A 27357-nucleotide genomic window follows, 5' to 3' on the forward strand; every position below is an offset into this window, starting at 1 on the left:
TGTTCCAAGAGCCATCAAAGAGCTTGACAGGCAAAGGACTGCATTCAAATGTTAGCAAAAATAACAGGCCAGTAGAAAAACACAGTATGACACAGCTGATTCTTTTCAAAGTGAAAAGCATTTAGTTAGCCATCATTAACACTATACTCTTTTACTTATTTCTGACAAACAAGTAGGCTCGCAAGCATTGGTTATGCGAAAGTTAGCTACTGGCAACTGCAATGATCATATCTGTTGTGTTGGGTTTTATGGTGAATAAAGCGCTGAGGCTACAATGCGCCTAACACAAGGTTAGATATGCTTGTTGTAGTGTACTCTAGAGAAATCAAACATTTTCAAAATATCACAGCTTGCTTAGAACTTCTGCACTGTTAACAGTATAAAAGTATGCGGAAAGTCAACAAATGCACTTTCTTCAAGAAGCAAGTCAGGGTGAAAAGGAATGTCTTCATTCGTGTTTTCTAACATGTTCGTTCCGTGCTATTTCTTTCTGAGTTTCGTTTGACATGGCCCACGTCAACTGAAACTTCCTGTATGTGCTCTCCTTGCTACCGACCACTTTCCTTTCCTGCGCACCGTGCTTTCTTCTGCTGTAGGAAAACTTGGGTTCCAAGACACCCGAGACACAGAGCAGAGGCAGCACCAAGAGCAAAGACAGCAGTGCCAGCAAAGAAAGCAGTGCTGACAAGGACAGCAACCCAAGCAACGGCTCGACGAGGAAGTCTGTGCCCGAGATTGTGTTCAGCCACTTTTGAGCAGCCGAGAGGCAATGCTTGGAGACTTATATGAGTGCAAGTGGACCAAGCGGCGCAATCGTCGAGTTTCAGCACTGCAAATGAAGAGGCATGTCGCCTTGTGGGTGTCAGCTACACCAAAGGCAACACACATGACGACATACTCAGCGGTGAGCCCAGAGGGAGCTGGTGACAACACGCAGAGACTACATGTGGTCGCATACAAACACCTGCTGAGCATTCAGTGCAGTTCATCGACTACACCATTTGTGACTGTATGTGGCCAGACCAGAGTGATGACAACCAATGTCTAAATCGCCGGCACGAACGGCGAAAGTGAGGCTACATGCGGAATGAACAAGTTGCTCAGAATGGCTGGTGACTGGAACAGTCTTATGACCTAGTCATGGTCGGAAGATGACTTGCAGACCACTTATCGTCAGGTAGGAAGGAGCCCGCAAAAGCATAACTCAAAGCTGAGAAGCTGCTTCCTGTGCATTCCCAACTGTTTGGCCATGTAGTATTCGGCAGTCTTAGCTAAATCCGTTTCAAACTAGTATCATGGTTATCCCTTTCAGCAAGGATAAGTACGATGACAATTGGAATTGATATTTCCTTTGGTGCAAAGCTTCAACCGTCCACCGCTAGGTGGAAGCGCATGTATTGCTGCTTGCTTTCCGAGACCTTTGGGCAAGAGGTGCTTGATTTTTATATTTGCCCCTTCCTCTCCAATTCCCTCTAGCCTTCTCCTTCAAAAGGTTGAAATAGTCAACCAGACGTTACACCAGCTTAATCTACCTGCCTTTCATTTCCTCCCTCACCTCCCCAAGGCTTTTTAAAGCAAAACAATTGGGAAGAGTCAGGGTAATGCGCAAACTTCCCACACCACAGTGGACAACTGGTCTGCTCTCAAAGGCATGGATACAAGACGCTTGACATGGCAGCCTCATCTTTGTCTCGATACACTTTCTGAGAAGATTGTAATGTGGAAACCTCGAACACATACCTCACATAAAATTATATACAATGATGCACATTTCCAGCACCATTCGTTCACATAATGCTGACAAATGTTTGTGTTGCTCAGCCAAAAATAATACCAGGCAAGCTGCTTAGCACAGAGTAAGAGAAATTTTATTTTGTGTCCCAGGTCTAACATGCTAGTTAAAGTGGGTGGGATGAAGCTGCAGCATGGCGCACTGCGGTGGCTACCCAAGACATGGCTGCTTGCAAGAGTTGTAGCTGATGCATGTGCCAAGTAACTCCAACACTAGAGCACTTCACAATGACAATGTTATACATCAGCAAAGCATATTTAAGACGAAAGCTGCATGACCTTTTTCTTTTGTCATGTGCCCATCGAGCATGCACACTCGAGAAATACGTCAAAGCATACGAAGTAGAAGTACTGACAATCAGGAAGCCACAAAAAGATGCGGCTTGTTCACACAATGAGGGTCGTGTAAAACTTGTGAATTAAAAGTGAGTATAGGGTTCCACTGGTTCTACAACAGGCCTGACCTGGGCGGCATAGTTTCTACCGAACAGACACTGTACATGTAGCTAGATATTAGACTGGTCTTTGGCATAGCAGCACACAGCACCAATGAGGTCACACACATATGCTCTTGAAGGGGCCCTGGCAAACATCCTCCAAATATGAAAAGGGAAAAAAAAGAGATGCCTGACAACACTAAGACGCTTTCCAAGTTCTGTGAAAAAACAACACTAGTTTCAAAGATCATGAATGGAGAAAAATCATGAGTGGAGTTTGAGTACCTCCGCATTACCCTTTCTGCTTTTCACTAAGGCCTACTGCTGAACTTGCGAGCCCTGCACAGCTCACGAAAGCAACAATGCTAGTCTTCAAACCTATAAGCACGCATCAAAGAATACAACAACGTCCTACAATTTGTTCTGAAAGTCAGACAGCTGCCCCATTAACTGGAACTTTACTCTCATAAAAACTGCAGAGTATATGGAAACTTCGGAACATGCTCCAGTAACTTTCAGGAGTGAACGCAGGATCCCCACACGCAATCAAACACACCAGCTACACAGTGTTCGAAACAATGCAGCAACTGAAATAAAGTGACATATACAACAACAGCCATCACAGTAGCATGTCCAAACGTTGTGCAAAATTAAAGTGAAAGTATCTCTGCAAGCAATAACTGCTGAAAGATATCCAGCGCATCCCTGGCCCTTCTAAGGCCCAGTCAGCTGAACTGCAGAGTTATACTATTCATGCACCTAACTTGTCAAAAGCAAAGTGTAACTATGTCAGGAGTTGCCACTAGCATACAAAAGCACATGCTAGCTTTCTGGTCACTTTGTGAGCTGTCATGCCACGAGCTTTGCATGCTGAATGTCTTACTGAACACACTCAGAAAGAGTGTCTCAGGGCCCCTTCAAGGTTGTTGTTCTCAAGTCCTTGTTTCACTTTGTAACATATCTTGTTAAGTTTGGTCGTCTTGCTATTTCTGTTACTTGTTTCTTGTTCGCGTTATTTGTGCCTGCAGTATGTGAAATGATACTCGTTGTACTTATTAAACTATATTATACAAATGTTGACCATCATTGGTGCATGAAATTTTGTGAATGCATCATTCATCTTGGCATGCGCACTCTGAAATCTGAATGTGTTGGTAAGTGTTGGCTCTTTCTATGCTCCCTTCATTTCAACGCCCTTTGAGCTTTCTATGTTTGGCGAACAATATGGCAAGGTTAGCTCTCTTGTCCAGCTGCCATCACGAGGGCAGAACTTTGATACTTTATCCATACAACCGTGCCTAGTAAGAAACTTAACCGAAACCTTTAAAATAAGATTTTAAGCCTTATTACTTCATTGTTAAATGCATGAAAGGCCATCAACCATATATTCACACACACACACACATGTAAAAATACTGTTTAATTAAATGAGTTAATTAGAACTTAGTTCGGACTTGCAGTTTAGTTGAACCGAATCTTTGCTCTCATCAAAACCAAGCATATAAAAACTCTATTCTAAAATTTGGATTCTGCACAAGTTGAATTTTCGGTCCTCTGTGAATTCATACCGTTAAGCCTACTGCTTCCATGTTCCCATGTTTCCAAATGTAAACAAACACCCGTATCAGCATCGCAGCCCATTTATTACAAATGGTAGCTACTAATGGATGAATTGAGTCTTGCAATTTGTTTTACCAAAAGATCAGCCGTGAACTTGCACGTTTTCCAGCTCGTCGAGGAACATCTGACACTTGGCCATTAAAACCTTGACGGCCTCTGTGACGAGCAAATCTGGTGCGTAGGCGCCAGTGGATTCCACTGAAACTGGAATATAGAAGAAAAAGAGTGACTACTTTAGCTACGCTATGCCATGTTGCATAAAACGCAAGTGACAAAAGCTATCATTCGCTCATCAAAGGGTAAAACAGTGCTTGCTTTGGCGATAAAGCAATGAATGTTTTTCAAAAAGCTATAGCTCACTTTGATCACCAGCGTCTTTCTTCAAATTAAACAAATGTCTTAAGAATGAGTGACTTCTTCACGTTTCATTTCATGAAGGTAACTGGCAGATACATATAAGCAAATGAATAGGCATGAATGGCCAGCAAGCATGAAGACTAAACTGCAAAATTAGTGATAAACTATGGCACACTCCAGTAAACAGCTGTTCCCTCTGAACCATGCATTTTGAGGATTTCTTTTATCAATACGTACTATGATTCAAAATGGTTTTCCCACGTAAAATATTTCACCTGAATACAAGGGGGGGGGGGGGCAACATAACCCCCCCTCCCAAACCATTTGCGACAGTGAAATAAAGAATTGCAAGGAAACAAACTTAAGCATGTCAAGCTGAAGAATTCACTTCCTGACGTTGCCTAATCATTATGGAAATGCCAGCCTCAATGTAGAGGCAGAAAGGGGAGCCCTTGCAACTTTGTGATTTTTTTAGAAAAGGGAGGGAACATTACCATCCAGTGTATTGTGCCTAGAGACCATTTAATGTGAACAAAGTATACTACTCTTTATTGCACAGCACTTTGAGTTTATTCATAGTATACAGAATTAATTTTCACACACAAAAAAAAAATAAATCTTGTTGCACATGGCAAGGCAGGCAAGGTCACCCTCTAATGGTCAGTAGACAATCCTGCCATCGTGCTCGTGTCAAGTGGCACTTATTGCCCTGTATTTTAATGCAAAGGCATTATATATCCCATTAGCACAAAGGCTGTCATAAAACTGCACGTCACCATCCACCTGCCGGAACCAACCGAATCAATCCAAAGCATTAGAAGCCCCACTAGGAGGGAAACACGATGTCCCTCGAAAAGCAACGCCCTAATGCCACCTGCCAACAGGCACCTGTGGCAGTCCATTTACACTATCCTCAACCACAAAGGCATGCGCAAGTCCCATCAGCACAAAGACTGGCGGCAGTGGTGTTGGTGTCCATGGTACGAGATTCAGACAACATCACTGTGCCGGCGCACGGTTCCACAACATATGTAAGAAGATATGTATAATCATGATTCATACACACACTGTGCAACATTTAATCACTCAGAACTTTACAAGTGACATACTGCAAGGTGTAGAGTATGTACAAACATTACACAGTGGTGACTCATAGTCATTATAATGTTTTCGCATTCTTCCATGCGAGCAGTCTTAAGTTTCTCTGGTGAATATTTGCAGCCCGCTCTGCCACAAACGATGGCAGCAAGGTGAAGTACAGCAGCTGAGCCACAACACCTTCAACATCTTATTACGGCCAATAAACCTCAAGCGTCAGCCAGTTAAACACAAGACATGTTTGTTGACTTCCTTCCTCTTCTGGCATTCCGTTAGCTCATTTCCTGAAGCGAAATTGTTTAAGTGTATGTCACAGTGTGTAACACTTCCAGAGCTGAACAGTTACCTAATGGCAAACGGGCACTTAAATAATTCATACAACACAGGAATGCCTGAAAGTGCAAAGTCTGTATTTGGTTTGGTCACTTTTTGAGTGGCAATATGTTGCTGTTGATTCAAAGTGACATAGGTTATATGGAGGACACCAAATTGACTTAAACCACTCAGGACGTTTTATCATGCACCGACATCGCACAGTACACAGGCATCCTGTGTTTGCATCTTTTTCTGTGCATCAATTCAATTAGAATGTACAATTACATGAATTAATCTGCATACATCTGAATCGAGGCACAGCCATGTTTTTGCACTCAACTCCACTCCCTCCACTAAACACAAGGCAAGTCAAATATATGAAGCTGACGTTTCCGGGCATAGCTTCGATGGATGAACCATCTAGCAAGAAATTCACACAAGAAGTAGCTCCCCTTTCCCTCATGCAATGGTTGCCATGAACCTACATGCAGCACATAAGGAATTCACCTTCTATATACATAGCCAGGCTTTTAGGCCATGTCTCAAACGAATTCCCGCGAAATGAGCTACTAACAAAATAAAAAGGTATACGAACTGCACAGCAAGTTCAAAAACAGGCGCCAACTTGGCCCGTCTAAACTCAACTGACATAATTTAATTACTTTTGCATTTGCAGTATTCACAGAAAGGAAGCAAGGGTAATAGAGCTTGAAGTGTGCAAATTTCCACTTCAGACAACAGTACCATTCTTCACTTGCCTACTGCCTTGGAATGGCTGTATGCTTTCAAAGAAATGCTGAAAGTATGGCAACTGGGTGCAACGAATATTTTAAAGTAGCACCAAGAAAAAAATTGAGTGCGAACAGAAAGGGTCATAGCCGGAAAGAATAAAAAAAAAAGGGAAAACTACTCACAGATGAAGTGGTCTTTGACCCGCGTCAGCTCGACGGCATCTTTGAGGTCGTCGAACCTAAACACGTTACGGCTGCAAGTGTCGATCCTCGCATTGGCCACCCTGGCTGCTTTGTGACCTGTGGTGGCGCAGCATGACAGAGAGATTAAGGAAGTAGGAACACCAAATCTTTTTCGTTGAATTTTAAAATTTGGAAAGACGTTTGTGACACTACTGAATGTGTATGGCCCTGTGGAACTCATCTGCTCAGTAAATGACCTATTGCCAGGTTTCTCCTTCCCAGCAGCAGCCTTTCTGGTTTTAGTAGTGAAACAATGGCCGTAAAACTACAAGAAGGCATTAGACCATACAAAGCGCACCAGAAACTGCAGCATATTTACTGTTTCGCTGTCTTTATGCACTCCAACTGTTACCTGGTCTGCAACTGAAGTAGGAATAACAGCGGGTGAAAAAAACAACACTACTGCCACTTTTGTGTACTTCAAATGAAAGACGGTACTTTCGGTTTGACCAGCTCAGCGTCTGCCACTGTGACACATGGGCCTGACAGGACTGAAAGTTACTATTCACCCCATACCGCTGTTCAGTAGTATTTACTATTCATCGGTGAGAGACATTTCTGCGCAGTATGAAGGGATGGGATTGTTGCTGGACAGGGTTTATCATCGCATGAAGATCAAGCGCTGTGGACATACAGTGCTCAAGAACACCAAGGAGCATTCTATTAGTAACGAACTGGATGGATCGGATGATGAAGTTCAACACTGAGGACGAAGCTTTGGAAAACAGCAGTAGTATAAGTAACGATGTAATGCAACCGTAGAGTATACACTGCAGCGCCTGGCTCAAGAGAAACTCACTCTGACAACAAAATGGCCGCTGCCTGTGCAGTAGTGAAAGATATAACGATTTTTCCAGCAGGTGAATGAGCAGGTTAGAAAGCAAATTTGTTAGGGTCAATATAAGAAGCAAAATTCAGAGTACACCAAAGTAATGGCGATATACAAACAAGCATGGCTATCACTTTCTTGTACCATACAAAAATATGCAACAAGATTTCTTCTTTACCACTACAGAGCAAATGTCTCACTTGCAGCTACCTTCTGTCGCACTTTGAAGCACATCCTCTCATTCAGGGTAGTAAGCAGTTTACAAAGCTCAATTTTAGGATGTGGAATCAAATGCGTTCAGACCTCATTTTAATCAAACCAAAAACGCAATATGGTTGCATCCCTATAACTAATGTTTCCCTACAGCTAATGAAAACTGCTTTATTTATCTCAGTGAATAACTCTCATTACGTCCATTAATTCAATGCAGATTGCTCCATTATAAAAATACTTACATCATAACGCATCAGATGCAGGCAGAGCTTCCTAGTCAAGAGAATTAGGTTTCATAATTCTCGCCCAGGCTAGCAAAATGTAGTAAAATCTCGTTATAATGAATCCCAATATTTCCAACAACTAGATAACTTGGACACCCTGCTCGGTCCCACCAAACATACATAGTATCCTACAGTGTGAAACTGTTGCAAATTCACAAGAATTTGGTCACGCTTTGGTTAATTAAGGTTTGATGACAAAGATTTAGTGTGCCCAGGCCACCAGAGTTGGGCCAGCAATGACGGTTAGTGAGCAACTTGAACGTCTAGTAAGTGCAGCACAAGTTGCGCTGGCATCCAATATATAAACGCAGAGGCAATGTGATCATAGCTGTAATGATCAGTCGAAAGGCACGACATCTGGGCTTCTTTATTCTGTGCTAAACTGTGCTATTCCCTTCTTTGTTTTTGCAGACCAATAAAAGATACTGTCTGAGTCCTTTGCATCATCAAAATCTTACATTCACTTTAATCTACCTTGTGTGCGTTTGTGTGTCCATAGGATAATGGTTAATGGAATAAGTTTGGTTTGTTTTGTGGGATTTTAACGTCCCAAAGCGACTCAGGCTACAAGAGACGCCGTAGTGGAGGACTCCGGAAATTTCGACCCACTGGGGTTCTTTAAAGTGCACTGACATCACACAACACACGGGTGCCTTGCATTTTGCCTCCATCGAAATGCAGCCACCAAAGCCAGGATTCGATCCCGCATCCTTGGGCACAGTAGTTGAGCGCCATAACTGCTCCATGGAAGGTAAGCTGCTTATGGCCTTGGTGTCCAAGAAAAGAATTTTTTGTTCATTCTAGAGTGCGTGCACACTGCACCATTTGGCAGAACTACAAATAATATTCATAAATATTATAAAATATTAGACTATAAAAATGGATGCAAAAATTTTTCTCGCACAAGGCAACTAATGATTACAGTATTTTTTTAAGAAATAAAGGTATGTCGATACTATAGGGCACTAGATTATGGTTTCTAGAGCCCTTCTGATAATTCAACATTCAACAGGCTCTGACAGTTTTGCTGGACCCAAGAAATTCGGACTAACAGTTTTACAGTATTTTGTTTAGCCTTTTTCGATCTCATCCAGAATAGCCTGCCAACTAGAATCCCCTGCAAACATCTCCAGTTGCCATTAAAGTATCCATTTGCTCGCTCTCTACACAACTGACCGTCTGGGGTTTCATCCAGTTCGATGACCCCACTGGAGAAGCAAGTCTGAAGCCGCTCTGCCTGTTCGTCAAGCACAGGCCTCAAAAGCCGGATCTCCGGTAGAAGGCGGTACGACGCCGTTGCTGTGGGCAAAGAAAGGAAAAACGAAAATGTGACAATCATCACAGAAAAACTGTAACATTCCAAACTTGCTTTACGACTCAATGGCACACAATTTTGTGCTTCTGGGCCTGTGTTCTGGAAGTATCCATTAAGTGGAGGCAGAAAAATGGACATGATTAGGAGGACAGAGTGAAGTTGGCATGTATCAGTAGGCCAGTGCATTCAAGCGACAGAAATCTGTTTTCACTAAAAATGGAGCTTTCGTAAGGTAGAAAAGACAAAACCATTAAACACTGGCATTGCCACCACTCGCCAGTTTCGCAACTAACCTGCAGTGCACTACTTGTTTTGTTGGCCATAAATCAAAAAGGCTAGGCAGCAGTCCTAATCACTTCAAAGTGGTTATCAAGGAACTTTTCCTAGCGCAGATGTCCCGAACTTGAATCAAATGCAGCAAAATTATTTGATGAAATTTCCTCCGGGATAAATACGTATTCTGCTGCCAGGTAAACACCAACACGGCCCGAAAGGGCAGCAGAATAAATTTTTACTTAGAGTAACACTTGGATTATGTTCTCGGTGTCGTTTAAAATTCTACTTGTTCTCTACAAAAAATGCCAAATGCAAGCTCCATCTCAGACTGTGTCACTTGTGCAGAAGCCCTCTTGTCAAAAACAGCCACCTTTATCATTTCCTTCAGACACTTTAACATAAACCTCAATACTGATAGTGGAAGCTTTAGCAATATTGACATTTACACAACAATTATTCATGCAGTGCAGTCCCAGTTGAGGTGACATAACAGAAAATGACCGCTCATCTATGATCACACAGGCTCTCGAACAATCAGAGTGGATCTAAGTGGATACTTCCAAAACACGGGCCCTGATGCACAATCTTGCCGAGAAGCCAAGCCCGTGAAGCCAAGCCCGTGTTTTTTTGCTGGGCCATGTAGAGGAACACTTTGGGCACCCCTGAAACTCGCAACTGTTGAAGAGCAAGGACAACTGTCACATTCAGCTGCCCAGGCTTTGGGCCACAAGCCAGTTGACTTGACCAAGGCAGTGTGCACACTTTGCATAACTAGCACATTTTAGTATCTGTCACAAACTGCCTCACCTATACAGCGGAAGTTGCGTGACCGTCTACCTCAGAGATAGAGCAAAACTCACGAGACCTCGCTGCTCCTCTAAGCAGGATTCGACAAGTCGATGGGGCAGCGACCACGCGTCCTTCACGCGGGCGCTGCGTAGACAACCGAGAGCATAAAAACGCATATAGCAGCATGCTCGTGCCAGTGCGCTCTGGGAAGATCCAGTCTTCCGGGCCACTCTCACGGCCGCTCAGGGAAAGCGTATTGTAGTTCATCGGGCCCGCGATCGACGCATCGTTCTCCTCATCTCTACGGCCTACGCTACCGAAAAACCCAGCCTTCGACGTCTCAACAAACAAGAAAGCCGTGAGAATTCCATTTCGCCACAGACTGTTGTTCAACCGAACGTTATTTTTGCTTTTGTTAACCTTTACCTGACTTAGTAATATTTTTACGCTGTGTTTTCTACCTAACCCTTGCCCACGTTTATTATATCTGGAATACTTGCTTTGTCATCTTTATAATCTTCTTTTTATCACAGCGCTTTGTTCATTGTCGGGTTTTCCTTTTGTCACTTAACTAGATTTTATCAATATCTTGTCGTGGCGTTTTATTTTTTTTATTGTACTCCATTATTATGCAGTGTAATTCGGACAACTATCTATAAATATTTCAATCGTTTGTAAAAGAAAGTGACCTATTTGAACTTATTTCTCAATCACACACCGACACACATACTTCACGGGTCGACCGGGCTAACTTTTAAATGTGTTCTCAAACCTCACAGAGGGATGGTGGGTAACAGTAAAGGGGATCCCGCGCCTCTTTTGACCGTAAAGGCGGGGATTTGTGACAGTATCACTCTGCCACTCATAAATATTGAGTTCACCTCTCGACCCTCTTAAATGCACAGTATATAGCAGTCTAAGCAGACCGAGAGAGCAAAGTCAGCCCAGAATACTGCTTCAGAGTGCTCCAATACAGCATCTGGACTAATTAACTAGGTATAGATTACAAATTATCAAGAATAAAGGGCATAAAAGGCCATTTACGTCCACTGAGGCTTGTACGAATGGGGCTGTGCAAACACTAGGAAAATATTCTAAATACCACAGCAAGGAAGTAGACTGCAAACGAATTGACACATGAAGAAGGCCAATGGACAAAGCATAGTTTTTTTGTGAAAATGCTCTTGTAGCCTTCTCATTCTATTTGCACTTGTTAGTTGTCATGAACTATCTCCAAATTTGTCCACTTCCAAGGGGTGAATTTAGAAGCAACCTTCAGGGGGTGAAATAAGACAAGTGGTAAGGGAAAACATACTTTATTATGGACGAGCAATTCTGGTCATAAAAGAAAGGTATGTACTGTCAGGGACAAAAGTTTCCAGGACGCGAGTGCACAGCTATTTAGTTTTGTGTGGTTGGTGTAGAGAATCACGAGCAGAGATGCACACCCCATTAAGAGAAAAAATATCAGAAGACAATTAAGTGAGGCAACGAAGAAAGAAATATTTTCCTAGAATCCACGTCCCGGAAACTTTTGTCCCTGATTGTACATGTAAGAAACTTGACCACTCAAGGCAAGTACACGTAACTGTACCCATAATGATTGGGCACCTCATACATACTCCCCACTGGACTGCAAAGTAGTTGCGATGGACAGACAAAACCAGCTAAAACAGCTCACTTGGAAGTGCAGCAACTTACCTACAGGCGAGAACTTTGCATGAACCTGGCCCGTGCCTTTCAAGCAGTGTAGCTTCAAGTCAATCTCCTGGGAACGCATGCAGGCAGAAAGAATGCAAAAATGACACGTTATCCTTAGAAGCAAACATTCAATGCTTAAGCCACAAGAAGCACCAGGAACTTGGCGATCTCCAGACCACTTCCTGTCTATAAGAGATACGTAGAAGTGCCCTTGAATAGATTCTCCATTGCAGGATGGTTTAAAATATGCTCTGACATTCCATGCTGCAACATAAGTAATCAATTGATGTAACCGACAGTAGCCCATACACCAGCAAAGTTTTATCTATCATTTTCAGACAAGTGCTGTGGAAGTTTTATCTATCATTTTCAGACAAGTGCTGTGGAGCCCGAAATGTGATCCTTACAGCCACGGTTACCACTTTCTACCTGCTCGGCACACAGTCCCAAAAACAACAAAAATCCAGGCATAATCACCATTTCCAATCATTCAGAAAAGCGGACACCATATGAAGCCACCACATATGGTGTCCACAAAAGGGATAGAAATAGTTTTGCACAACAGCCACAGAATGGCCACATACTAATTACGTTGTTATGGACAAGGAGGACGAAGAAGTGGGCAGCGGCCCATGCAGGAGCACTCGTGCTAGGCCTGCAGCCATTATTAAATCATGCCATCGTCACCCACCATGTTCTGTCTTCACATGGCTTGCCGCCACGCAATCATCTGGTGGAGTTGCAGCCCATTCCTCATTTCTACTTATCTCGGTCCTGGAGATTCGGCACCCTACGTGCCAGACCCAACCTGGCCTCCCAGGTCTCCTCCACCCCGACCACAAGAGAGCTACAGTAGACTATTTGGGAGTGTTAATAAATATGCCTCATATCAATTAAAATAAAAATAAGCTGCAACACATCTGCAGCGAAATGTGCCACAGGTGCGCCGTCGAGGATCTCGCGTGCATAACTGCTTCAACGCACCCACCCTCTCACACTACTGAGTGTGCTCAGTGCGGGCAAAAGTCCATCCAGAGAGCTCCACAGACAAAAAAAGAACTATTGATAGTTTTTTAAGGAATATGTCATTTAGACGAAGCCAAATATCAAAAGGAATTGTAATTTATTGCGTGATAACGTAAGAATTCATTGTGCATATCAAAGTGAGAGAAGCTGGAATCTAGCCCGTCTGCGACGCATGTTTTTCAACACTTCCTCAAGAAATTATTAAGCAGAACTCAACATAAATGAGTTAGTACGTTTTTTTATATCATTACTATGTTATTCAATGATTACCAGTCAAGTGACTTCATTTTGCCTTTTTTTTTCATGCCCCTAACTTTCAGGAAGTTCTAGGCACCTTCACATTAGCTATCGTGGCTCAGTTCAAATGCCATTCATTTTCTGAGGACTGTCAATCTGCTCTCTTTAATAAATGCACTTTAAGCCAATGCAAAAACCTATTGAAAACAATACACTATCTACATTTAGAAACCAATACAGATGACGTGCAGTACCACAGAGAAACACAGAGGAATTCCAGGTAACCAAACTTCAGCAACTGCCAATGACTGTTACAAGGTGAACGTGAGACCTCCAGATCTATTTAGAGTCCTTACAAATTCTGATCAGAAATTAGAAACAGGGCTTGCAAATAAAAAAAAGAGCTTGATCTGAGACTGACAGAACCCACAGTTGAAAAAGACCCTTAACATTATTTTCTTAAACTTCTACAGCATAATGAAATTTGAAGGGACACTGAAATGAAATGGCAAACCAAGAAAGAGGGATAGGATTCCCCATGAACACTATTGGTGTTTTTAAAGCGTAGAAAGGGGACTGTATCGCTGAGAAAATCACAAATAAATGCCTTGAAACGCTTACACATCCAAAGCACCCATGCAAAATGAAATGGATTGACAACGTGCATGCATGCATCTTTATATCAATGCCTACTAAACAAAAAAATAGAAGCAAGTTTCGCAATTTCATTGCGCTTGTAGCCTGCACAAAGTTCGGCAAGAAGGGCTAAAGTGACAGTAAAACCACCTCACCATCTGCCTAGCAAGCACAGTGGAGGGTGAACGCTGCTGAAAGTTTTTGATTTCGAATGAGCCCCACGCACTGACCTCATGTTGAAGGATTCGGTGCTTCTGTTTGCGCGTAATCTTTCTCTCCATCATCTGTTTAACAATTTTAAATGAGACATCTTTGCTTTCTTGACTATGCTCACCACTCTGCTGTCTTCCTATTTTGACACCAGTTGCCCCCTCAGATGGCGAGATAGCATTCCTAGCAAGCTCTCATACTTAAGTCCCTTGTGGCAGTAACGTGAATCCGCTTGTGATGGTGCCATGGGCACTTCGCTTCTACACGATTTTCTGAGTTAAAAAAGAATTGTTTTTGGCAAAACTACCACATACCTATCACATGGCACTAAACTATCAGTGTAACCTGACTTACCATTTCTCTTTAGTGTCCCTTTGAGGCACTATAATAGGAAAAATGTCTTACCTGGCCAGGTCTGAGCTTTGCAAGGATGATGTCGTCATGAACAGGCTTTGGAGGCTTGTTCCCAAACTGCAATATATTTTGGAAAAAGCTGCTAAAAAAAATCCTGGCAGTTACATATTAAGACAAACATTGATTTTGCTTTAAATGCTCCAAATTTGTGTCTACAAAATTCAAGCTTACAGCTTACAAATTAGAAGTCCGGACTCTAAACAGATGGCACTCACAATTTCGACTTGTGATCCAAGTGGGATCCATTTAAGGTGCTTCGTGTAAACTGCAAATATCGAAATCAACAAAATGGAAAGAATTACCACTCTCTAATATGCCTGATAAAAAACATGATGAAAGTGGTAGTACGCCAAGGGCTTACCAACATGGTCCTTGTAAAGTTCATCAGGAACAGTTGCGTCTTTTGGTGCATGTGGATTTTTGGTGCATTTGACCTTGAGTTCGAACTCAACAGTGTCCTCAGGAGAGCCTTCATTTCCTGCAGAGCATAAAGTGAGAAAAGATCAATGCTTCTGTTTACTCAGGCATCCTTCTTCCTCTAAAGAAAGTCATCGTCCATCTAGATGCGTACCTATTGCATATATGGTAAACCTGATCTACAGCAAGCGTTACCAAATAATGTCTATCATAACTTGCGGAACTTGCTTTTTAACTTGATTTAAGTGTTGTGCCTGTTACATGGCAGCTTCCTATCAAACTAATCGCCATTAAACTCAGTGAGTAGTGGCCAGTGTCATGCAGCAGTTCCTAATGAACACTGAATTAAACAAAGGGTAACGAATGGTAACTGGAATCTCAATGTTTTCTAAAAGCAGCATTTCACTTACTAAAAATTCTTTATTCCATGACAGTTTCACACTCAATGCATGACATTCAGAACAAAGGCAAGCAATGACGATGATGAGTACCTATTTTCACGATGTAAGCATCCCCACCCCAATATCAGAGGAAAAAAAAAATTGAAATAAGCCATGGTTGTATATCGGTGTCCTGGAGAGAGCTTCATCATTGGCTTAAAAGAAAAAAGTGTGGTGGTGCTGGTCATAACAGTGCCAGCATTCTTGATGGATGACTGCCGTTTTATGTGGGCAAAATAGTGACAACAGGCATATTTGAAGCAAACTTTAATAAAACATGGTATTGGGCTAGTTGGTGATTCATACTTGCAAAGAAGACCACAGAAAGGACAAACTGAAGAGAAGAGTTCATTATGTTATGTTGTCTTTTCTCCTGAGTTTGTCCTTTATACGCTCTTCTTTAGGAGAAGCAAACTGTTCGTCCACTGACATAGAGAAGGAGGTAGCAATTGTGACTCATAGTCATTATGCATTGTAGCATGACTTAGGCCCCCATTACAAAATAGTACGGTAGAACCCCACTATAGTAAATATTCGGATATAGTAAAGTGAAGCTGAAGTCCCAGTTCATCTTCCATAGATGACAATACATTTTCCCCACTTTATAGAAAAGATATTTTTCGTAAAAATTTGTTATAGTAAAGAACGTCTGGCCGCAGTGATTAATTCCCACGAAAGGACTTTGCAGCCCGCACACTGCCTATAATCGCAAGGCGAAGCTTTTTCTTTTCTTTTTTTGAAAACAAAAAATAACATCTAGTGTTCCCGTAAATGGCTTTACCACCAGGCTTAGTAGCATTCCAGAGAAGCCAGCTTTACGTAAGCCTTGGAGCCATGAAGGAAAGCATACAATGTGTGGGAAAAAAAAAAAAAGTAAAGCTGTCTACACATGGAAAGGAGGCGGCACGGTTTGTTTAGAAAGTAAAGGGAAGTAAAAGTGCAGCGAGAAATGGGAAAGGGGAAGAAATGGCTGACCATTCACAGCACTGTGCAGCATGAAGCACAAGGCAGCAGTGGAAAGCAGCATGTGCGGTCTTGCAGCACTTGACTGCCACATGCATTTATCATCTATTGTCTTTTAAAAAACCTAAACAGTGAAAAAAAAATGAAGCCATGTTCATGAAAGACTAGTTTTCACATGAAATCAAACTCGGTCGTATTCGTAGCCATGTTGCCCTCATGCTTAAGAGGTACTTCCACAAGTGTAAACAAAAAATTTGATCACTAAAAAAAAAAAAAATAGCACAAAGAGATTAAAAAGATGAAAGGCATTTCAGAGTTTGTTTTTTCTTTAAGCAACAAGGTGTGCTCAGTAAGTAGTGATTTAATTACCAGACTATATCTTCAAGACAAAGCCATCACAACAACTGATGTAAAGACCCTGATATAGTAAAGATTTCTACTGGTCCCAGTGACTTTTCTATGAAGAAGTTCTATTGTATACTGTAAGATGTCGAGTCTGTACGAACATTACTATAGTCATGACTCACAGTCATTATACAATGTAGTACGACTCAGCCCTTTTCTGGGTAACATAATAGGTATTTTTGCATTCTCACGTCGTGTTGACTGATGGGAGAAGCGCATGCGCTTTTTTCATGGCACGGCTGTAGCACTACCAGCGAAATATCAGTTTACACCTGCTTACTGCGGTCTTCGATGTTCCTGAACGAAGCCGAGTCAGTTGAGTGATTTTTATGTGCGTGTGATCATGTTGCACATAAGCAGATCATCAAAAACATTCTAAAGGCGTGTATATAACAGCGGGATGGCATATATACATCGTTCAGCTCAGCCGTGGTAAGCACAGCATCTTTTCTAATGAGCGCACTGCAGTTGCTTGAGCACAGATTCAAATGCTATTACGACAACTGCTTCTAGACTTTTTTGTTTTTTCATGAAATATGCGCAACATCATCTGATTTCCTGATTTGCAGATGATCCACAAATAGAGTAAGAATTTATGTTAAAAACTATGTTATTGCAGCGATTAAGTAGATGCGCAACGTAAAGTAAACTGCGGACACAGGAGCGGTTTCAAGCACTTTTAGTGAAATGAAAAACATGGCCTATGCCTGCATTCAAGCACGAATATGCTATGCATATGCTCAGCGATATGCTTTTTCCCTCACAATTTCACCACAATTAATCCTTTCTTTTTTCTTTTTTTGCAGAAAAAAGACTGTTGACCATGAATAGAATGAACGCTGGCAATTGATTAAAGCTTGCTGATGTGTTGGTAAGCTGGTCTTGTACAAATTTGAGAGAAGTCAGGCAAATTCATGCATGTTTACTCCCCTCAAGGTGCGAGTGACTGTTAAGCTATTCAAAGTGTCAGGTGAAAATAAGAAGTTTGCCGTTTTTAAGTGGCTGCTAGCGCCAAGAAACACTGGCACTAAGACCTTGACTTTAACACTACACCACATGCTGCACTGAAAATGATTTGGAGAGGTGGAAAGCATTGCCTTATGTGACAAATGTGTAGTACTGTTCCATAAATTGCGCCTTGAAGTGGCATTCGCACATACAAAACGAAGTGTGGTACCTTTGTGCCCGCCCGGCCAAGGGCAACTCGCAGTTTCTAAACTATTCATAATACCAATGCACAAAAGCATAGTAAAATTAGGTTTCTTACGCTACATATTTAAGTCAGTTATACATATTCTTTTCTTAGTGTTTGCTATTAAACAGTTTACCTGTACTGAACTGCACGGTGCTAGGCCTGACAAAAAAAAAATGAAAATAAAACAGCTACTGTCTTGCACTTAACACTTTTATTGGCAGAATGTCAATATCTACTTTTAATGTCGTGCTTAGTAATAGTTCACACAATAACTAACGCATGAGCCTAAATTGAGGTGAGCAATAAGTCTGATGCATTGAAGAGTAGCAACTGACCTGCACCCAAGCACTGGGTGGAGAACAGCAGCACCATTTTTTAGTGGAGGTGCCTGAAACTACACTTTGAGCATTGCTGTCCAGCACACCTACGTAAGCCTCTAGCCACTGTATATAAGCTGCCTTAGGTGCTTTTGCCAGTTTTTTTTTTTTTTTTTCAACAAACTTTCACTTAAAAAAAATTAGCTCCCAATTTACCAGGCTAACCTAAATATGACTTGACTTTGGTGCACTACCATGCTTTGTCATTAATCAGCCGAGCACGACTTTCAGTGAAATCTGCAAAAAAAAGCACAGCCTCATCAATGATTTAATGGTTACTGCACAGCACTTCAGTGCACATTTCGAGGTATTCTGGCGAGCCAGCCAACGCGCAACTACTGTGACACACTATTTACGGGGCGCAGTGGACACGCTGTTTCAGACTGCTCTCACATGAAGCCTCTTTGAACTTTTTCTTCTCTAGTGGGAAGTGAGAAACAGACCTCTTGCCATTAGAAACAAAAAAGTTCACACAGCCGATGCAGACTGTTTACGGAAGGGCTTCCTTTTGAGGGTCATTTGCAGCTTGCCCATGTTATTATTATTATTATTATATGACACACATCCTGGTTAATTTCAAAATTGTTTCCACGCACCGCTTTCCCTGTACTCAAACATCCTTGGGTCAATGTTGAAAGGCACGAGGCCGATGCGGTGTGCGAGGACTTCATCCTGAACGATGCTTGTGTTGTTGTACAGGTAAACCTTGTCGGGTGCCATCGTCGGTACCTGCAAGATAACGAGCCCAAAGGTTTCGTTTGAAAAATGCAACAAATCCCTTGACTATGGCGAGAAGCAAAAGAAAATACCGTGGCTACATACCTCTGCGAGCAGTATCCTACGAATGGCATTAGCGATGGCGGGATTGAGGCCGATCATATCGAACTCCATGGTCGTATCATCCAGAGAAACAATTCCAACTTTGAAGTTCTGAACGCAATAAAAAAAAAAAAAAAAAAAAAAAAAAAAAGCTATTAACGCATCTACATGGAACGCTTGTCACTTGTTTTCATTAACAAGGAAGTCGCAGTTTCAATCCTCGCACGAGAAACAATAACAAAATGGAAATAACCAGACAAGACGTTGATTCTGTTTGAGAATGCCCAAATCTGTCCCTGCCGTTATTCCAGTCACATTACTTTTAAACCGTTTCTGGCTGAGGACTCAATGAACAACAACAACAGCAACAGCAAGTAAATAGCGGAATCTCACTTTGGCGAACTTTCGGATACTCCAGCTGTCATCGACGCCCGGCCTCGCACCGCAGTGATCTGAAGTTTCGGTCTGTGGTGACGTTTGAAAGATGTGACACAAAATACAACTATTAGGCTTGCAGCAGTGTATAAAAGTTGACAAACAGTATGCATCTAAAATAAGGCAAGATGCGCATGCAGTCGCTCACATGAAGCAGGTCGTGTTCACGAAGATGAATGTGAGTTCGCATTCTTTCAACGTGCGCCATGGTCCGGTTTGAGCAGTACTGAATAAGCTTCTATCGTGTAATGCCCTAATACTGAATCAACACACCAAAAAGCAGAAATATTAAAAGCCAACGCTCACAAGCGCTCGCAAGCACGTGTGCATAGCAGAACGCGTCGCTTACCGCCGGAAAGCATGAAAAGCTAGCAGATGGGTGGAGAGATAACAGCAGAAAATGCCTGATGCCTGTCATTGAAGCCCCTAGACATATGAGTGCGAGTGAATGAAATGCCAATGCGCGTCATCTGTTCAACTTCCGCAGTTCAGTCGGCGTTTTGTACTTCCGGTTGGGGTGGCTAGCAAGAAGGGAGGCGGAGTAGTCGGTCTGGTGCGGTAGCCGGTAGGCAAATTTTTGATTACTCAGGAAATATGGTGAGTAGCCTGTTTTGTTACATTCCAGTTCACCTGTGTCGCTACCATTGCATAGCGCATTACCTTGCCTGGTATCCCACCATACGCGGTGCTCCTGTACCATGTTTCACTTTCGGCGACAGTGGTTATGTCACCTGCTGATTTGAAGCAACAATAATTTCGTTTCTTTTTCGCTGCTCTTTGACTTTCCCCTTTCCAGATACGCTTCATCTTGATTCAAAACCGGGCCGGCAAGACGAGGTTAGCCAAGTGGTACATGAACTTTGATGACGACGAGAAACAGAAGCTCATCGAAGAAGTTCACGCTGTAGTCACGGTCAGAGATGCCAAGCACACCAATTTCGTCGAGGTAGGTGTTTCCTGAACTCTGCTCTTGACCTTAAAGGCAATGATGTGGCCTCAGTGCACTTGTTACCGACGTTGGTGTGCGAACTTCGCTCTAATTTAACTAGGCGAAGTGATAGGGATGGTGAAAATGTTTGTTTTTGATCGATTGGGACGGCTGGTTTTGTACTACGTTGCAATTTTTTTTATTCACTGGGGAACGTAGCCTCCGCACTATAATCACTTTTTTGACGTTGTCTTTAGTCTCTCAGCAATGAGCAAAACTGTGTATTAAACTTTTTTTTTTTTTTTTTTTTGCACCTGATTGTGCCAGCACCCATGGATTTCTTGAACCATATAGTATGATTTACCATTTCGAGTGTTGCACATATATGCGTGGAAACCACCAAAGTTCTGCCTTGTAATATTCAGGAAATCAGTGAACAACATGCGCAAGTTTTAGAGTAACAAGAATTTCATTAGTATAACAGCAAATATGTGTTTTAAGTTTTGTATATTATATTGGTCTGCCTGCGCAAACCTTCATTATGATCAAAAGCTTACACTTAAACTTTCTCAGCACTGCACTCATCAACGACTAGCAAAGAATGTAAGAGCCTGACTTTATTCAGCATAATGGTTCAACGTATGTCAGTAAACTTGGTATTCACATATAATGTATTTGCTAATATTAATTGAATACAACAAGATACGTAATATTAATTTTATTTATTCATGATTCCTAAAATTCTTTGATGGAAGATATTAAGTAATGGAGCACACAACCAGAGGTAATAAATAGTTGGAAAAACTGGAAAAACGTGCACTGACATCGCACAGCACATGGACGCTACTTCGTTTCACCTCCATCGAAACGCAGTCGCCAGCTGTCTGGATTGAACCCAGGTACAGTCGTGAGCAGCCTTGTCTAGAGCGCGCCGACAGTGCTCCGCGGAGCAAATCAACGCCATCTAACGTTAGGCTCTGGGTTTGAGTTATGCGTCCCATGCGCATGCGCGGCCAAAATAAAGCAGTGCTTGGTCGTGGGTTCCCGGCCTCATTTTCATTCAGTGATAGCGCTTCATGCCGCCAGGTACGCGCTTAATATGTAACAGCGGCCTGCAAACCAACGCGTTTCGTACGAATCACGAAGCGGCTAGGCAAGTGCAATGTGATATCGGGTGATCGCTCGGTTCAAAAGCAGTTGCGAGTGATAGCGGATGATTGCGCGTTTCAAACACCATAGCAAATAGTGCGAGAATCGGGCCTAGTTGGTTGTTTGGTGTCTGTTTTTGTCCTGTTCGTATAAGGTTACGACCACGCACCACGAGTTGCAGGCGTCTCTTTTTATGGCGTGTTTTTGGGCCGGGTTATAAGCTATAAGGGACACAGCATTTGGCATCTTTACAGATATAGGAACTTGAATTCCTCCACGATAGAGTACAGGGGCGATGAGTGGTGCGTATGCAGGAACGCGCATTAATTCCCTATCAGTTGTGCTTGCTTGCCTGGTCGTCTCGTTGCACTCTAGAAACACTGCGTCATCGCGACGCTCTGGCGACCATCACAACCTCACAAATTAGGGTGCCTCGATGCGATGAGCAGGCGCGAATCGAGGCACCCTATCACAAATGCAGGCAATGCAACCCTAGCGGCAAGAAAGGTACTCGTAAGGCAGTGCTGGATAAGGAAGTGATGAGCAGGCATCCTTCTGGTTTGCCGCGCATGCGCATAGGACTCATAGCTCAAACCCAGAGCTTAACGCTAGATGTCGCTGACTTGCTTCGCAGAGTCCCATCGGCGCACTCTAGACAAGGCTGCTCACGACTGTACTCCAGTACAGTAGTAGGGCGTCTTACCACTGCACCACCGCGGTGGGGCATAAAGCTGAGCAGAAATGCATATTTTCAGGAGGGAAAAGAGATAATTTCAAGGTACCGGAACCATTCAATATTGCCGCTAGTGGATATTAGTTCTTGAAACCTGGTTGCATCCTCCTTCGACAACAGTCAGCATCTTAATTTTACTTTGTTTTACTGCCATTTAATTCAGCTTTTCATTTTAAATACTGCATTTATCAACGAAATAAACGACGTGTGCTCTGTGAAAGCATTTCTGTGTGTATTCTCATTTTATCTAAAGAGAACCATAGGTGGTCCAGATATCTTGGAATCATTTTTAGTGGTAAAAAACACATAGACAGAAAGAGCACGACACACAAGGGACACCCGTCTTAGCTATGGCATCCCCAAGTTCCTTTTGTACGTTAAACCTCGTAAACAAAACCGTAAACAGAAAAACTAACTTTGGAGCCAAAAGTGACTACTAATACTTTGAATAGCAAGCAACAGTATATAACACAAAAATCACCTTCAGCTGCTGAGAACGTGTTAGTGGCTTTATAAAGCTTCATCAGCTGCATTTCAGCAGGAGTGAAATGCAGAAATAGCTGATGGCTTGGGTTCGATTCTAGCCTCGGTGACCGTGTTTCTTTGGAGGCCATTCGAAAGGTGCCAGTGTATTGTGCGATGTCAGTGCTTGTTCAAGAACCCTGTGTGTTCAAAATTGTCCGGATGCCTCTGCTGTGGCGTTCCTCATAGCCTGAGTTACTTTTAGATGTTAAACCCCATAAACCAAACCAAATTCTGTATTCAAATTCAAAGTGCCTGTGTACTGAGATTTTGGTGTATATTTAAATGTGATTGGTGGGCAAAACTAGCCTGGAGGCCTCTATTACGGATTGCTTATCAATACAGTGCAGTGTTAGCAACATTTGATTTTTAAGCAACCCCTTGGAAAATTCAAGACTCACTGCCATTGTTAGTTCATCTCAATGTGGTGTTTGTCAGGATAATGCCTTAATTTTTTTATTTCCCTCTAGTCAATTCAGACCTAAGATAACTTTGCGGAAGAAAACTAAGTGGGAACTCCCGAAGTGTATATTTTAAAAATTAACTTTGTCATTTTCAAGATTTTTATTCTCAGTTCAGTGCATATGTGTAGATTGATGATGTTCACCTTTTTTGTGTGTAGACTATTGACTTTGTATGCAAGAAATTACATTTATGATGCCATATTGAATATGCATCTTCTTACATATTTATGTCAATGTCAAAAATATTTGCTTTATTGAGTGGACTAGAATGAATACTTGATCTCTGCTCTAGTTCATAAGTGACAAGAATTTTAAAAAATCATGTAGTAGTTTTTTGCACTTTTTAGCATTTATATGCAACAAACTGCTTCCTCCCGATTTTGTTCTTTGGGGGGTAGCGGTAGGGTAATTCCCAGTAATGCCTTGTTTCTTCACTCTCGTTCGTTGATCTCTTGTCACAGTTCCGCAACTTCAAGATAGTGTACCGGCGCTATGCGGGCCTCTACTTCTGCATCTGTGTCGACGTGCACGACAACAACCTGGCCTACCTCGAGGCCATCCACAATTTTGTGGAAGTGCTGAACGAGTACTTCCACAACGTTTGTGAGCTGGACCTCGTCTTCAACTTCTACAAGGTAAATAGGTTGCATCACTTGTGCTGCCAACTACCTTCTGTATCTAATCGTCTGTCTGGCTGGATTGCTTGTAGCCATTATTTCAATTATGCGGCACCATTATACACGACCTCGCATGGATACTTTTGGACCCTTTGGGTTCATGTGGACTTAAATGCGTACATTATGGAAGTTGGGCACTATAGACTGCAAAAAAAAAAAAAAAAACCTAATTTCTTTTTGCATGGATGTGTGACTGGTGCAAAGGTCTCTTTCACAGAAAGCAGCAGACTGTTGTACAGGTGCTGAACAGTGCATCTTGGTTCATAACCCGCTGGTTTACACTCAGATTTGGTGGCAGAAATGTTGTAGCTACCTACAGAAGTTTCGGACACAGAATCGTATTTCAGCAGAGACACCCAAGATGAACTTAAGTTGCGAATGTGAAAGCATTATGTTACATTACATTGTGTTACTTTGTAAAGTGCCTAGTCATGCAATGGCTCACTACTTAGTGTCTGGCCATGTCATCTGTCTGAGGCATGCTTGTGATATATATGACACTGACGGAGGCTTCTATGCAAATGAGACATTTAATGCTTTCACAATAAGAGGTCAAATTGATTTGCAGTCTTAACATGTGGCTATGAACTGAAGGATGGACCTTGTACCTGTCGTGGCGTCCACAATGCAGACCTCAAGACGGCTGGGAATTTCAGTCTTCTGAAGCAAAAGCTATGCTAGATAAATCCAAGGTCACCATAGCCGCAAGTTTGACCTTGAAGTGTGACCTTAACCTAATTAAGTGTGGGCATCCATGATTCTATAGTGTCCACCCAAAAGTATACTGCACCTTCCTTTCCCCAAAACTTAACCTAACAGGAGAGGCAGCCCTATGTTTGTTCTGTCAGCACATGTTAAACGCTCCCAGGTGGCTGAAATTACTCCGTAGCCCCCCACTATGGGATCTCTTTCATTCTTTTCACTTCCACTGGGATTTACAGTGGGAAATCAAAATGCCCCTGTTATTTCAGTCACACAGGAATGTGATGTCAGTGGCTAAAACAATGGGGACATTTCGACTTCCCAGTCAAGAGGAGGCACTCTTTCTTGGTTCCTGAAATATTGCAACAAGAAAGGACGCTGTTATGGAACAGAATTTAGATAAAGGAATCTAAACTGCCGCACATACGAGTTGGTAAGAATTTTTGGTTACTAGAGACATCTTTTTCGGGTCCCTTGAGTGTCTCTTGTAACAAGGTTTTACTGTACACCAAACCAAACCAGTCATAGATGGAGTCATGGATGAATGGATTTGGGAGCAGCTTGTGCTGCCTAACTTATAATTCCCCTTTTCTCCTGCTCAGATCAGCAGTTATTTTAGACTTTTATACATGTTTTGGTGATTTGAACTTTGGATAAAAAGGAATCAAATTGGTTGTTGTTGTATGTCAGGAATAGTATAAAATTGCAAATAATCAAGGCATTTGACCTCTGAAACATGCTCCAAAACATAACTCAAGTGCTCCAAAACTTGTTTTATTGCTCCAAAGCTGCTTAAAAATGTCATTATCACTGCTCCCTGCGCTGCTCCAAAATGCTAGAGCCTGCTTCCATCCCTGTAGGGGTAACGTGAATGTCAGGGTCCTGGCAGGCTGATTCTGACGTAACCGTCCCATGTGAAATGAGAGACCCATGTTGGCAGCTCCTGTCATTTGCGGCTACGGCATACGAGCGTACGCGATGAGCCGAGCTGGCTGGCGTAGTGTTGCTTTTGCAACACAAAGAAAATGGGTAATTCAAATCATTTAAACTCACCTGTGGCCTTAAACCCGTGGCCCTTAAACTGCAAAGAAAAAATCTTCTTTTTTTCCCCCAGGTGTACAGCGTCGTGGATGAGATGTTTCTCGCTGGCGAGATTCGGGAAACGAGCCAGACAAAGGTCCTAAAGCAGCTCCTGGTCTACAACTCACTGGAGTGAACAGACAGGCCATCAAGAGCTCATAAAAAAAAGAATGCCGCTTCTCCTCCCGCCTTGCCACGCACCGACATGCACGCAGAAGAAGGAATGGACTGGTTCAACCGGGAGAGAGTCGGGGGTAGTGATGTGATGACGACGAACAACCACATTCCTGACCGCTGCTTCAGCTTGTCCACACTGCGAACGAAGACCCTTGGCATTTTTCGCACGTGTACACTTTTCATTCTACAATGTCCTCCGCACGCCCTTAAGCATATTATTTTATTCCTCGTTTACTCTCTAGCAGTACTGCAGAGTTCTTGTGCCAGTAGCACCAGCAATACTCCCCAGAACCTAGGTGCCTCTTTCCTCACCTTCCAGCTCCAATGCTCTGAAGTGCGATGCATGCTTCCCGCTATTTTGACCTTCTCTTCGGTTCTGAAGGAAAGTTTTCTCGAACTGGATTACAGAAAGTGCTTATCCGTACCATCATGAAAAGGCAGTGTGAATTATGGCCACACAGATGTGCTGCTTACTGCAAAGGCTATTATCCCCATTTGACTTGCATACTTTCTGAAAACAGCCAAGGGCCTGAAAGCTGTTGTGCTTTATCAGTGTGTGTTAGTCTCCATGCCAAACATAGCTAAGCCACTCGAGGCTTGTTTGGTTAACAAGGGGAAGAACTCTTATTGGCAGTCTTGTTATCTTTATTTAACCAGCTTGCTTTCGAACTTCTTTCTTTTGTGTGCAAACTATCTGCAATTTGTAGAGAAGTTTTTTAAGAGTTTTGCAATGTAATTTGCTACTAAGGAAGTTTAAGACAGTTCATTACTGTCACAAAGGGCCTCATATACAAGGGTCTTCTAAAGGCAAAAAAAGGTTTGTCAAATGCTTTTCTTTTTTATTTATTTAGATGTGTATAAAATTGGCCACTCAAGGTTACTGGTGTAAAAATTGCACATCTTGTGCAACTCAAAACGTGTCAGTGATTCCTACTGCTTTTTCTTAGGCGGTCAAACTCGCTTTCAGTTTGTTTCCAATGACCCACAAAGTAAGGCAGTTGTACAGAGAGCATTTCCATTCTTTGACACTTTAACCCGCTGCACAACAGTCCTATTACTGACCATAGCTTGTGTGCTTTGTCTTAACTGCACCCAATTCACGTTGCACAAAGTATTTGAGTTGCAGGTAGTGTGCTGTGCGGCTCTCATTACATCAACCCAAGATATATAGCAACCACCTGTGGCCACAGCATGCAGCACCGACCAGTTTGCATGGTTTTACTGATGGCTTGTAGAGGGAGGGGCTGAGAGGCTGTACTTGTGGTGTGTTATGTAAAGTTGTAATTTGTATAACACCTGTACATAAAATGCCTATCCTTACTGAGTACGTTCTGTTTATTTAGTGCTATTAC

At 42.4% G+C, this 27357-nt stretch overlaps 3 protein-coding genes across 3 annotated transcripts in view; 2 read left to right on the top strand and 1 right to left on the bottom strand.

Annotated features, from left to right (window-relative positions):
- LOC146176602 (sperm-specific sodium:proton exchanger-like) overlaps window positions 1-3302 on the top strand; it is a 118490-nt gene extending 115188 nt beyond the window's left edge. The window contains exon 25 of the mRNA XM_084582855.1: window positions 597-3302. Within this exon, the coding sequence (XP_084438981.1) occupies window positions 597-755 (159 nt within the window). The 3' untranslated portion in view covers window positions 756-3302. The remainder of the gene's footprint in view (window positions 1-596) is intronic.
- Polr1C (RNA polymerase I and III subunit C) lies at window positions 1847-20044 on the bottom strand. The gene is made up of 12 exons (XM_084582857.1): window positions 19923-20044; window positions 19722-19832; window positions 19532-19603; window positions 19142-19249; window positions 18916-19048; window positions 14884-15000; window positions 14738-14787; window positions 14514-14579; window positions 12000-12066; window positions 9095-9217; window positions 6533-6649; window positions 1847-4052 (listed from the first exon to the last, which is right to left on the bottom strand). The coding sequence occupies exons 2-12, from the start codon at window positions 19779-19781 to the stop codon at window positions 3931-3933; spliced, it is 1035 nt and encodes a 344-aa protein (XP_084438983.1). The 5' UTR covers window positions 19782-19832; window positions 19923-20044; the 3' UTR covers window positions 1847-3930.
- On the top strand, window positions 20038-27330 carry AP-2sigma (adaptor protein complex 2, sigma subunit). Its single transcript, XM_084582859.1, has 4 exons — window positions 20038-20170; window positions 20370-20519; window positions 23831-24004; window positions 25863-27330. The coding sequence occupies exons 1-4, from the start codon at window positions 20168-20170 to the stop codon at window positions 25962-25964; spliced, it is 429 nt and encodes a 142-aa protein (XP_084438985.1). The 5' UTR covers window positions 20038-20167; the 3' UTR covers window positions 25965-27330.
- The last annotated feature ends 27 nt before the right edge of the window (window positions 27331-27357 follow it).

Source organism: Amblyomma maculatum, chromosome 10 (genome assembly GCF_055883805.1).
Source record: "Amblyomma maculatum isolate TAMU_Amacu chromosome 10, ASM5588380v1, whole genome shotgun sequence".
Taxonomy (NCBI): domain Eukaryota; kingdom Metazoa; phylum Arthropoda; class Arachnida; order Ixodida; family Ixodidae; genus Amblyomma; species Amblyomma maculatum.